Raw genomic sequence first — 13,388 nt, forward strand, 5'->3', positions numbered from 1 at the left:
TATAGAAGTTAAAGTTGACCGAAAAGGACGAAAAGGTCTCGGAATCCAGGGACGCCAGAGCTGTTCGGCACAACTGGGTTTTGCCGCACCCAGCAGAACCTATGCACATGACTGGAGCATGGATTTTTAATATAGTTTTGCAAAAGTGGAGCATTGAGACTGTTTCAGCCGTTGGAACTGATATGCTGTCAATGGCTTCCGTTCCTGTGAATTGCAAAGTGGGGACTTGCGATTCCCAGCTTTCAAATTTTGCCTGAAAAGCAATCATCGTCTTTGCCCCTGACATTCTCTAAAACCGACATTGGACTTCCGAAACAACATAACAACAGCGTTCGACAAAGTCTGTGCTGTCCTAGGCTCAATTCATTGGCGGTCCATGATTTGTCAACGATTGCGCGGCTTGCTTCACCGTGATAATTAGGAACTCACAGTGTCGACGAAGTACTCAAAGATTGAACCTTTACTCGGAAATTTGATGACCTTCCACTCTGATCGCCACCAGTTATTGAACTGCCTTCTATAGTCAATTCCATCCTTCTCCTGTAGACTACCGCCTGCAGCCCAGACAAGGCAGAAGACGAAAGCGAACTCAGGAGCCTGTGGCTCTTCGGGGTAGAGTCCTTCAAGCTGAGAGCAATCACAAACACATCTGTACGCTCGCAAAGATGTTCCTCTTCATTCGTAGTGCTACTCTTGGGATGCTTGTGGCATTTAAACGTACACTTGCCTGTCGACTTTCCATCACAGATTCCAAACACTCACCATATTGCAGAGTGCAACTATAATTTGCAGGTTGTAGACTTGGACGCTAAGCTTGCACTGCCTCTCAACAAATTCAAGCGTAGCAGGGCAGTATTTATCAAATAGTTTAGCTACATTTGCCTTGGTTGCTTCAGACCAGCCCTGACGCTGTAACCAGCTTTGCACATAACTCCTCCATTGTTCCCCTACATGCAGAAACCGAATAAAACCAAATTTTGTGCTGGAGATTTCCTTCAAGGGCAAACTAAGCAGCGAGAGTCTGCTGTATACTCGTCAACTCCCAGTGATCCATCACGTTGGTATAGGTGCCAACGTGGTGAAGGGCGGACGCACCTGAGGTGTCGCTGACAAAGATTATCCCTGCTCTGGAAACAGTGGCTGGCGAGGCGAAGTTTAGATCCCGTATTTCGAAGATCATACGCATATGATTCTTTAAAGGAATACGTTCATTTGAGGCGAGAGTGAGGATGCGGTTGTCGTCCATCACAGAGTTCATGGACTCAATCCAGTTGGCATCCAAATCCCCATCCAGCACTATCCATTTTGGCAACGTATCCGGGATTTGCCCTAGTGAACGCATTGTCTTTGATAATATGCCGTCTTGCCACTCCCGAGTTGACATCTTTACGTACCTGCAAGCATGGTGGCAGTGCATTCACGCCAATGTCATGCACATTTACCAAAGAGCGGCTCCTGCATTTTTCCTGCAAAGTGAATGATATACTGACACCACCAAGAATGAAGCTATAGCAAAACAGAGGCAGCCTGGGCCACCACTGCATTGCAATATTTAAACTGTACGTAGGGCCCTTGCAGTTGACGAAACTCGAGCACATATCGACACGTATTTTGTGCCCTACTCTATTCTTTCGGAAACCTTCAGTTTGGCCAAAGATAGCCATTTTGGAAGGTCACCTTACCCATAGAGCTCATCGGTGTTCACAGACTTCGGATTAATATCGACAATGGTAGTTTTGCTTCCAAGAGCATCTTGAGTCTTTGCGAGCACTTTCCAGACCGTGCTCTTCCCAGAGGCTGGTCGTCCCATGACGAAGACGCACATGCGAATGGCAAGCAGGTCCCTCATTTGTAGGGCTTTCAGCGCCAGGCCGTCGTTGATTGTCAGACCCATCTCGTTGCATACTTTCAAAACTGCCTCAGAGAAAGCCGTATCAGTTTGCGGAGGAGGCTCAACACCAGGGAATAGGTCGCTTAGAAGTCCTGAAAGCGCAGCCGGCTTTTTGACGGTACCGTGTGTGGATCGACGGGTTTATGTTGTACCCCTCTACAACCCATGCAGAAAACAGCTGAATGCATAGATTTTTCAAATGGTGCAAAGTTGTTGTACCCTGGAATATTTTGGCGTCATCCGCTACAATTTTGGCCAGGTTAGAATCCCTCAGCGCCTTCATGAGTATTGCTTGCTCAGATAGCTCCGGCCATTGTCTCTTGAAAGTCCCGGCTACCACCAATACTGATTTGATCGCTCGAAGGCCCCAGTCATAATGCGGAGCTCTAGATAGCAAATCTTTGCACAGGGCATACAGTCGAGTAAATTTTCTGGCTAGCTCCTTTGCCTCTACAAAACCTTCGGCCATGAGCATGTTCTCGCAAATCAACTCTAAATCAGGGACGACCACTGTTATTGGCCTAAACAAGGCTTTCAGTCCTTCAGGAAGTTCAGAACGACCCAAGTATCCGGGATTCATCTGATGCATGAGTATGTCACAGAGCAAGCACTCTCTGTTTCCTTTGTATGGGGCATGCCGCCGAAGGTTGCTATTCTTGTAGCAGGGCTTCTAAAGCCCGTTAAGGTCTTATTCGTCAATCCTAGACTGTGCACCTACAGTTTGCACTTACAGTGATAAAACGTGTGCACTTACAGTTATAAACACTCCGCATGTGCGGTCCAGAGATGTTTCATCTCCCTGGATAAAAAATTTTTCTGCATTTGCCTTGATAGCATCAACCACTGACTTAAACTGCACTGAGCACACACTAAGGACTGCAGGCACCAGGCGGTTAAATTCGTCAAAGCACCCCCAGGAACCTGAAGCAGCAAGGCCCTGAGCATCACATACAGAATAAAAATTGGCTGGCGGCGTTGTGTAATGTGTAAAGTATCGGCAGCACCAGCCGGCCAAATTTGCGTCTCAGACAACAACGGCGAGTACCGATGCTAGCTTTCTGGTGCCGCCGTCCTTTGCTACCTGCATTAGCTGACCTTGAAAATATTTGCCATGGATTGGTAGTCCATTTGGTCCGAGCAGTTGAAAACATAGCATGCCTTGCCAAGAGCCGAAGCAAGGTCTTTGGTTGTTTCCGTTTTTCCCGTTCCTGCTGGGCCAGCTGGTGCACATCCCATGGAAAGATGCAGAGCCTGGGTTGCAGTCACGTAAATTCTGTCAGTCAGAGGAGTGACTACCAGGCGCGGGCCGTTACCGAGGTACTCGTAACCATAGGCAAATGCAGCATCTGTAATTCGAATGGAAACCTCTTCCTGCAGGAGCATCGAACGGAACAATAAAAAGGTTTAATTTCGTCTGTTTGATTTTGTCGTGCGTAGTGGAAACGTCTCATCTGGTTACAAGCTAAAGTGGTGCACACACCATTGTTCTCTATTGTAAAAACGAATGCCATAGACTAACCGTTTGTGTATCCCAGAAATACTTTAGTTGTGACTGCCACTGGAAGCAATCAACGGAGTTGGCGTGTTCGTCCAGAAGACGCTGTATGATGTCCCTTCCATGCGTGTCAATTGTGATTATGCACATGATTTTTTGCCTTAGCGCTGGGGTTAGAGAGCCCTGGACAAGTTTAATTGCTGATTTGAGCTCTTCTACATGTTTCTCCATGCATTCTTCCATTGCCGTTGGAGTCTAAATGAAAATTCACAGTAGAATCAACTACACCGTGAATACATATGTGCTGAGGAAGCTACGTTGCCCATTGTTCGAGCTACTTTAGTGTGAGTAGCTTTGCCTTACCTCCTGCATCTTTGCAAATGCGTCTTCTACCTGGACAACCCAAGATGCCATGTTGACCAGCAGCGTGGCCTGAGCAGCTGGGTCAGCTTTTATCCAGTCGTCCTTTGAGTTCGCTGTCCAGCGACCAGCGAATGACATCTTTATGTAATGTCGGACTGTTTTGCGCATCATTGTTATGCAATCTTGGAGGTAGGACTCGACCTGCAGTGCGCACCTTTAGCCCCATCATTTCAATTATGGGGTGGCGGAGGCTGTTTGATCAAATTCGGCCAGGTGTACGAGCGGAGGTGTAAAGTGAGCAGTGTAACTTACTTTCCCCACAAACGCCATTTCTTCTGGAAGTGCTAGCTGCTCTGTGCCGACACAGGAGGTGATACCTGTAGCTACAGGTCTAGTTTGGTCCTTGTCAGTTGGTAAGGGATCCCTCCAGTCAAATTGCTGAATAGCTTGGAAGATTTTGGGCATGTGCACCATGACCGCCGGAGGGTCATTACCGTGTGAAAGGATGTCCAGAAGGTCAACCGATGACACAAAAAAGAATCGAGGAAACGTTTTGCGCTTTGAATCCATAAATTCGTTAAGCGCTTTTTCACACAAAGAAAGCTGTTTTTGGAGTTCATCAATCTGAGTTGCAATGTCAGGTAAAACGCAAAAGTCTTTGACTTTTGAGTTGGATTCTCCTTTCCTCAGAACCTCCTTCATGTTTTCGTCGATCGTCACGAAGCGTTCGGCTTCCTGGGGTAGTTCCCGTTTCACTTCTTCTGAGCACAGAAAGAGGTTTTCCAGGAAGGTCCAAGACCGCTGGACTTCTCGCATCATCTGAGTAACATCCCCTATTGTGGCCAGAAGCTTTTGCCACTTTGTTACTTCAGTCTCAAACGTTGCAAAGAACCTGAAGAACACACATTCAGTCATTCATATGCTGTTCCGAAAGGCAGGGGGAGAGGCAAGGAAGTTGACTTGGTTACTCGTCACATCAGCCGCAGTTTCCTTACAAGCACCTTATGTGAGAGCTCCAGAAATTTCAGTATGGATCAAACCCCGAAAGATCTAATTCGCACGTACTTGGAAACCATCATGTTTTGAACCAGCATCTGTTGTTCTTCTAGTAGCTCGCTGCTTTCTTCCGAAAGGGAAAGCAAATTGACGTCAGGCTGCCTCGCAGGGGTTAGCACGAAGAGGGCAGCCTCCCACGTATTTGTAAGGAGAACCAGATTTTTTTCTATGGCCTCTTCTTGCTTTGCCTGCAGCAAACACGGAAATGTGCCACCATCGCTGGTGATAAGTCCGTGATATTCTTAGCACGTATACTACCCGTGCTTGACTCTATCCAGGCTTTACGGGTCTTCTGTTGAAACTGATTCCTCGTTAAACATCAGCTCCCCTTAACTGTGATCCAATTCACTCTATAGAACCTCTTACAATCCTCATCATACCTTGTCAGTTATCTCTTCAACAGCACCCTGCATGGCCAAGAGATTAAGATCTTCAATTTGACTGAGCTTGGTTTGGTCAGATATTTCGAGCGATTTCTGTGCAAGACCCAGCAACTCATTCCAGTGACGGTCGCGCATGTACGGCCCACGGAGTTCGGTAATTAGTGGTGCAATTTGCACCCATGTCTTCAACATGCCCAGCAATCCTTGATAAGCGTCGGTCTTCTTATCCATCTGCACAGACGGTCACCCCTACGCGGCTGTCTGCTGTTGCTGCACGTTACTGGCGCCACTTCCAAACCTTGGCAAGGAACCAGGATGACTAGTTAAAGGCTTATCAGTCGGGCCTGACCTTCAAGTCCTTCTGCAAGCTTTTCTGCATCGCTTTTACAGCGATTTCGATTTGAACTCCATCGACATCATGCCACAAAAGCCCCCGGTATTCTTCAATCTGTTGCAGCATCGACTCTGCAACGTTCCAGAACTGAGTTACGTTCCGCAGCTCGTCTTCCATTGTAACAAGACTCTGGCGCGATTTACTTAGCAGCTCAGGAAAGTCGAAGGATGCCGCAGGGACTTGCAATGCCTGAAGCACTTTAACATGGTTGGAGCTTTGCAAAATGTTTATTTGTGCTGTAGGGGCATGGCTTCTCCTCGGATTGCAGCACTGGGTTTTGCGCAAAAATTGTTTCATACTTTCTAAAGGTATTATCCCTTACCTCCATCGTGCGTAGCAGTTCAGTGGTACGTTCTGAAACATCCTTTATTCTCGCTCTTGCCTCCGTTGGGGAAGTGCTGAACGAGTAGAAACACTCTTCCGCCTGCGTCTGTTGCAGGGCGCTTACAGAAGCGTCTAGCTCTTCTATGGCGTTTCTCGTTCTCGTCGCCTCAGCATCAAACGCATCTGCCATTTCGTGGGAGCGTTTTTCTGCAGAGGCCCTGTGTGCATCGGCAGCATCACCTCGCATTCATAGAGAAGTGAGATGGAAGAGTGTGCATGAACAGATGGGTTGCTGATGCATCGGCCCGTAACGGAATGAGGAGACCTGCACCAAGATGCTGATATGAGCTTGGAAAGTTGATCCTTAATGACTCTTTGACGGACTCAAGGGCTGATCGTTTTTCGCCTATCTTTTTAAGTGCCCTGTTGCTTGAATCCACGTTGGCACCTAACTCCTGCAGCTTCTGTAAAGCAACTTTTAACACCTCGAGGTACAGTTCGTGTTCAACCTTGAGCGTATCCACATTCTTGATGTGCTGCCGGACGTCGAGGAGGCTGCGACGGTCATCATGCTTTACTTTCGCCTGAATGATCTCATGCTCAATTAGTAGATGTTAGACTGTTTTAAATTTGGTAGAGCAGCCCTTAAGCATTCCATGGCAGATGAAGATACTCAGACTGCCTACAGCACTCTTAAGGGACTGTCAGACGCGTAGATACTTTGCAACACTGTGCACAACTTGCCTGAAGCCCCGCTTCTGTACGGAGGCAGAATTTTTCCAGCATGTTCATTGTGTTGGCAATGAAGGTGGTAACTGTAGGTCCAGCAAAGTCGTTTGCTCTGGGTCGTGGCTTCTCAACAAACGTGGCAGTGTAAGGTGAACCCCGGATCTCTTGAGGAGGACTACCATCTTGCGCATCAAGTAAAACTGATACACAGATCTTTCCTGGCCGAGGAGCTGTGTATGTGGCCAAATATGTGCCATTTCCATAGTCTCTAACGGATACTGGCAGGTAGACTGGTGGTTCCACCGGCTTGACCTCGCCCTCTTCCGAGTCAGGCTGTTCCTGGGGAACCTGCTGCTGTTGGGAACACACAAAAGCAAACAATGTGGAGTGCAGAGTCCAATGGCGCATTTCCATACAGCTCCCTGCTGAAGGGTTTAGTGCCGATATTGAGCACGGAGCTGTATGAAAATGCGCCATTGGACTCTAGGTAGGGAACATTACGTGCTATTTAGACTAGAGAAAAAGTGAGGAGACAGCAAGGCTTGCCTCCGGTTGTATGAAGGCTTTCACTACAAACGTATCCCCTCCAGTGGTTCTTTTTCCATTCTGCGCATTCCTTGCTTCGATAAAGAAAGAAGTAGGCACACCAGGAGCTCCATCAGATAGCAGTCCGGGCCCCACGGCAAGACAGCATGACGCGCAAGAATTCGCATAAAACTGAAATGAACAAAGCGAAGAAGTCAAGTCTTTGGCTCCAATTTTGACGCGAACCTCGCATGTCCGTGGGCCTGCAAACGTATGAAGTACCAGGTTCAGGTTGCCTTAGCACGCGCCAAATTGAGCGCTTAAGCGAGTCTGTGCAACAATTGAAGCTCAATTCTTTCTCCATATCGTCTCAAACTATCCTGTACCGCTCAGAAAGCACAATTTTCTCAATTATCTCCCCAAATTTGCCAGATCATTCTTTGGAGTTTCTCAGACGTATCGGATGCTATCAACCAGAGAACATGTCACCATATTTGAATCTGTTAGTGGCGCTCTGTGTGCGGTGGCTACGCACCCAGGGCAGACTTGACATTTGGTGTTACCGCATGAATTTCCGTTGAAGACACGAAAGTGCCGGGGACATCGGCGAAGAAGTCTCCAACAGAAAATCTCACAATAATGGACCCCGTTGTAAATCCGGCACCTTTAAGGATTATTGGTGTGCCTCCCGTCATCGGACCACAAGGGGGGGACAGGCCGAGGACAGCGTATGGAGGGCCCACAACAGAGGAGACGCAACATGTCCATAGGTCTCCAAGCCACTTGCCGCTCCTGAAACACATTGCACAGGTGGTCAATAAGTACGGACTAAGGTGTATCCGGGACAGCTGCATTATGACCAGGGACCTAGGACCTTCGTGTTGTAGCCCACCAGCCACCAAAGACAACCAGAGTCGAGTCTTCGGCAAAATAGGCCATTGTCGCACCCTCTCGGGGCAAGGGAAGGTCTGCAGTTGCTGCTGGCGCCTGCTGTGATGAGTTCGCGATGCTCCCTTGCCCTCTGCGTTTAAGTTGACCCGACCTCTCCACAGTCTCGCGTTGCTCTGCTGCAGCCGCGGCTGCAGAGACTGTGGTAATGAAATCCCAGTGGCATTCTTCAGCAAGCGTTAGGACACCAATATCCGAACAAAGATGTGTCTGAAACCTCCTGGGATTTTCAGACGCCTCACTTGATGCCCCTCCAAAGATAAAAAATTTCGTACTCGGCCTCGCGTGGACAAGCAACCCGCACATGTTCCAACGCGCCCCACCGCCGGGCCAAGGAGCGTCTACCTCACACCTGATTCCACATATAGACACTACAATCCTCTGGGATGTTTGAATCAGCTTCTGGAAAAGCAGATGACTTGGAATTCATCTTGGAATCCTCATTTGTCAAGCAGGCGAATTTAGCTAAGTTAAAACTGTCATTCGTCTATTTTCAGTGCCATGGCGTGATGAGTCAGAAGAGGGAAAATTTAGCACTACACCGAGTGCTGCCAAACCAGTCGCGGTTTTCCAAGTCGTAGGCAAATAGGTCGTTGTAGTTCCCTTCGCTGCTCCAACCTAAAGGCAAAACCACTACCGAAGACAGCTCAAACCCTTTTCCAACTGCCTCTACTGGTTGCATACCCTAGTCACTGGCTCAGTTATCGGGATTGTTCGGATTTTGAGTCTTACCACCAAAGACAAACATCATGTTCCCCTTCACGACTGCAGAATGTCCTTGCCTGCAAACGTAGATGAGCTCCAGCAAAACGCCCGCATTCAGCTACCACAAACCTCCAACAGAAGGCCATTCTATAATGCCTAATTTTCGTATTTTCCTCGACCATTCACTCAACCCCACCGAGGGGCAGGCGATGTGCCTGTAAAGGTGTGCTGCTGCCACGCCCAAGTATTGCAATCCAAGGACCAAACGTCAGCTAGCGCAGTTCTCTCATATTTCACTCCACCACATCCTCCAAAGACGACAACCTGAAGCCCAACCGTTGATGCAATCTCGTTATCGTGAAACTCAGCATCTTCTTGTGAAGACGAGGATTCCCACAGGCAAGCGGAATGCCCACACCGCCCAACCGGTATTTCTTGACCTGTACCGTTCGCACGGCACATCGGGAGTGTCTTAATCTAAGGACAAGATTTCATTGTATGCGACCAGGGTTCGTGGCCCCTGCGTATTTCTCCACGTTGCTGATAAGCTTGAAAACCATGTGGAAACATTTGGCAAGCTTCTTCGGGTGTTTTAGACTTACCACAGGGTTTGCTGTCGACCTGCTCAAGACTGAGAAGTTGCTGCAACGCCTCCTGGAACCCTGAGCGTTCTACCTGAAAAAGCGAAGCACATTTTACGCGTAATTCACCCATCTGATTTAGCTAACGTCGGATTTACAATGAGAGAGTCTTCATAAGGAAGCTTCGGCCATAGTAAATGCAATCGAAGTGCGCAGTCACTAAATTAAGACTTTGGGTATGACTCATCTAATGGGAACCTCGGGGAAAAATGCATTCTCCCCTCTCGTCGCTTACCTTATCGAGCGCGTCGGCAATTGCTGCCACAGCTGCTTCACTGCATGAACATCAGCACGCCACGCAAATTAGGAAGTGCTGCTAATACCATGTTGTGATCGCAATTACACTTCATGAATATGCTTACGCTGTTTTTCTAGAATCCCAGCCTCTGCAAAAGAAGCACAAAACAGGCGGAAAATGTTTGGGGAAAATGTCATTACGTCTGAATCGCAAAGACCGTTTACGTAGCTTACGGTAGCACTTCCAATCCGGCTTGTGCAGAGTATTGTGTGGGCCGATACCGCTAACCGCATTACTGTACAAGATTCTGAGTGCATTAAAAGTACTGTTCTCTAGTAGTTGTCCCCGGCGTTTTTGTCGATGGGAGAAAAGGGCTGTGAGAGAAACTTAAAACATTTTGTACTACGATAAATGAAGCATTCAAGTAGCATGTGCTCATGTTTTCTTACGTTTGGAATGCAGTGTCGACATCCTGAGAAAACAAGAGGCAAACAAAGGTGTTTCGTGACATCTTCCAAGGAGTTGTTTTGCCGTGCGCTCGCTTACAATGCGCCATGCCTTATCTGGAAGTGGAAGCAAGGGAATTGGTGCTGTTGGTACAATTTAGCTAGATTATCTGAGGCTTGCCTCTTTTGTTTCAGTGACTGATTCGTTCGTCATAGAAAATGTAACTTTCGAAAATGCTTGGCTCTCTGCATATAGTAGGAAAGGGCAAGTAACTACCCCGGGTTTATTCCTTTATGCAGGGGGGCACCATGCAGTTTCGACGTATTTAGCTAGTCAAAGGTTCTCGCGCCTTTACAGGGAAATGCACACTCCGCCGAAAGCTTATCAGTACACAGAAATCTCACTGAGGTCTAAAATCCAAGCTTCGTTTGAACAAACAAAAGGCCGATGACTAAGGCATCCCCCCCAAATTAAAAGCCGAGATCCACCGATAAAAGTTGCAGAGTGAAAACAGCGGCCTTGCGGCTGCTGACCCTCAAGCAACTGTAATCTGCACCACGTGGCTCGAGCTGAAGTTCAATATATACAAACACGTAGATTGGCAGCAACATATTATGGATATCTTCATTCCGCTACAAGCCTTTTGGTTCCCCCGACTGTCATATGAGCCATCATGTGTTTTGTAAAATGTCACTCTATATCAGAGACAAATGGCATCTGGAGCTTCGGTCGCTAGAATGAAGCGCAGCAGCTGACGTGGATTCGGGGCTTCGGAGGTTAAGTTCAAAATGTAGGCATCATCTTTTGGAGGGGAGCTTGCATCCTCAGCACCCCCGGGCCCGATTCCCCCGTAGACAACGAATGAGCCGTTGCATTCTGTAAGTGAATGCCCCCATCGGGGACTTGGTGCTCCTTCCGCAGTTAGGCGGTGCCACGCGCACCCGCGCGGCTGCGTACAGGATGGCGCAAAGCAACGTAAAACGGGTGATTAACGAGCAACGGCTAATTTTTTCTGTCTATCCTTGGTTGCTTGTAGGAGTTCATCTATTGGGAACCATATAGCAATGGTCCCCTCATAGATTTCGAATAGGCAGATCAGTGAGCAGATCTGCTAGCAGAATGGCTATGGTGGGAGTTGAAGGGCGAATTATCTTGCCGAAGACACGTAAATATCTATGCCCAGCGGGTTTTTCGGGTATTCATGTGTTTTGCACCGCTAAAGTTCACGCTCGTAGCCATAGTTTTTCCCACCATTTCTGCAAGATGTCGAGTGGGCGAAAGATACCTCCTGAGGCTTCCCGTCTCTCTTCACTGATGGCAGACTATACGCTCCTTTTTGTGTGCATTTATGGTCTGAGTGTTTTCAGTGAGTTTGAGGCATTTCAAGTACAGATCTGGCGGGGCGGCCAAAATCACACCGCTAGACCCGTAGTGGTGACCTCGGGTCGCCCACGATTTCTCTGGTCTTTTCCGTTTACCTATATGGGGGAACGGGGCGTTAGCCACCATAGTACTCTTAAATTTGATGGGTGCAATCTACCCTGCTTATTTTGGTGCAGTAGCATATATACCTCTAGCATATCGAGCTGTCGTCAGCCCCTAAAGCAGACTGGCAACCCCCTTGCAGGGTTTGGAATAAGCACTCCTAAAAGAAACTGAAATACCCAAAAATTTGTAAATCCAATGTTTCATAGTGTTTTATTTCGCCAGTTAATCCCCTATTGGGGGGAATTGGGGATCGCGTCTGCCTGAATTTCAAGCGCAAGCCCAGGGACCTGTATATCACTGCTCTCTCGCGATGTTCCTCGTCTCAAAGTTCTGTCCTGCACTGTAACATACTGGGAACCTTCTTTTAATTTCACCTAATATATATCTCTTGTGCCACAATAGGCCACAAATGCGGCGCAAGCGGATATGTCTGCCCACTACACGGCCGTCGCGAAGCATGCATTTCTTCATAGTTGTGCCGGATCCTACCAGTGAATCAGGCCTCTTTCACTCCATATGTAACTCTACTGTGATATGTGAGCTATCAAAAGAGGCTTTTTCTACACGAACTTTTTCCTGCACGACTTCATGTACGTGTGCAGCTACGCAGCTATGTGTGTGTGTGTGTGTGTGTGTGTGTGTGTGTGTGTGTGTGTGTGTGTGTGTGTGTGTGTGTGTGTGTGACCGTATGTCAGTGTGTCTGGGTGTGTCTGGGTGTGCGCGCGCATCTGCGTTTAGATTCGCTTATAAGCTCGTGCTCTGAGACATTGTGCTACAGTTCGAATCTCACGGAATTCGTGTTCTATGGTACGTGTTGGTAGGCACATTCATTCTTCACATAGGGGTCTTAGCTAATTCGCATGTATGTTGCACTCCCGGGTACGTACTTGAAGGAAGGTCAGTTGAAGCCGCTCTGGCATGCGTCCCACAAATGGTGGAAACCAAGCATCATCCTGCGCTTGAACAACAAAGCCATAAAGCTGGCTAAACAGCAAAGCAGTTTCATTTCTCCGGAGAAGTCGTTACGACGCTGGAGAAGGCAGAGGAAATAATGTAGGCATGAGGGTGAAATTACCGCCAGAGTTACAAGCATTCAGGAGGCAGCAAATTTCAGGGGATTTCTAGCAGTTTTACATTGTAGAAGAATCAGTTCAGTGGAAGGTCGCCACTCTTACAGGAACCCTGTCACTTTGCATACCTACAATGGAATGCCTACCAGCTAACGAGGTTTTGTAGTATTTACGGCCGTTGCAAAAGTAAAGAGACCAGCCGGTACTGTATTAATCGATGATCAAGTGAAGACCGTTATGCATAGAAGGGGGACAGTGCAGCATGCACCTTCGAAGCTTCGTAGCAACCAAACAACCAGTTATATTGGCAAAAACATTATTCATATTCTCTAGCTCTCGTCCTCAGGCGGTGGTGAGCTGCTCAAGCTTCGAATGCATTCCACCACGACACCTGTTCATACTGCCACTGAGACCGGCAAGTTTCTCGAGAGTCGCAACATCACATCATACGGTTCGAGCAAAACGAGTGCAGCCCAGAACAGTCAGGGCCTGCAGCACCGGCAGACATCCATCGCAAGGGCATAAGTTTTGCGCAGACATGTGAGCCATACAATGCTTAACGCTGCAAATAGTTTACACTCTCACTAGGTGTGACGTTGACAAAACACTACGTAGTCGTCTGCCCGCTTCGCGTATGTAGACCAACACAAAGCTAACATCCATATATATACATATATATATATATATATAT

General features: G+C 47.9%; 2 protein-coding genes across 2 annotated transcripts; both read right to left on the reverse strand.

Annotated features, from left to right (window-relative positions):
- Positions 1-417: 417 nt before the first annotated feature.
- On the reverse strand, positions 418-7,043 carry EMWEY_00044020 (hypothetical protein; the record flags this gene model as incomplete). The annotated part of the gene is made up of 16 exons (XM_013482901.1): positions 418-627; positions 763-947; positions 1,096-1,394; positions 1,683-1,983; positions 2,111-2,471; positions 2,646-2,828; positions 2,987-3,262; positions 3,411-3,641; positions 3,750-3,862; positions 4,127-4,641; positions 4,815-4,993; positions 5,186-5,419; positions 5,538-5,771; positions 5,905-6,124; positions 6,291-6,490; positions 6,939-7,043. The coding sequence occupies 16 exons, from the start codon at positions 7,041-7,043 to the stop codon at positions 418-420; spliced, it is 3,846 nt and encodes a 1,281-aa protein (XP_013338355.1).
- A 644-nt stretch (positions 7,044-7,687) lies between these two features.
- Positions 7,688-10,203, reverse strand: EMWEY_00044030 (hypothetical protein, conserved; the record flags this gene model as incomplete). The annotated part of the gene is made up of 8 exons (XM_013482902.1): positions 7,688-7,952; positions 8,053-8,460; positions 8,666-8,726; positions 8,841-8,890; positions 9,010-9,253; positions 9,416-9,488; positions 9,690-9,729; positions 10,142-10,203. 8 exons carry the CDS (start codon positions 10,201-10,203, stop codon positions 7,688-7,690), a joined length of 1,203 nt encoding a protein of 400 aa, XP_013338356.1.
- Between the last annotated feature and the right edge of the window lie 3,185 nt (positions 10,204-13,388).

This window comes from Eimeria maxima, genomic scaffold (assembly GCF_000499605.1).
Source record: "Eimeria maxima Weybridge genomic scaffold, Emw_scaff833, whole genome shotgun sequence".
Lineage (NCBI taxonomy): Eukaryota > Apicomplexa > Conoidasida > Eucoccidiorida > Eimeriidae > Eimeria > Eimeria maxima.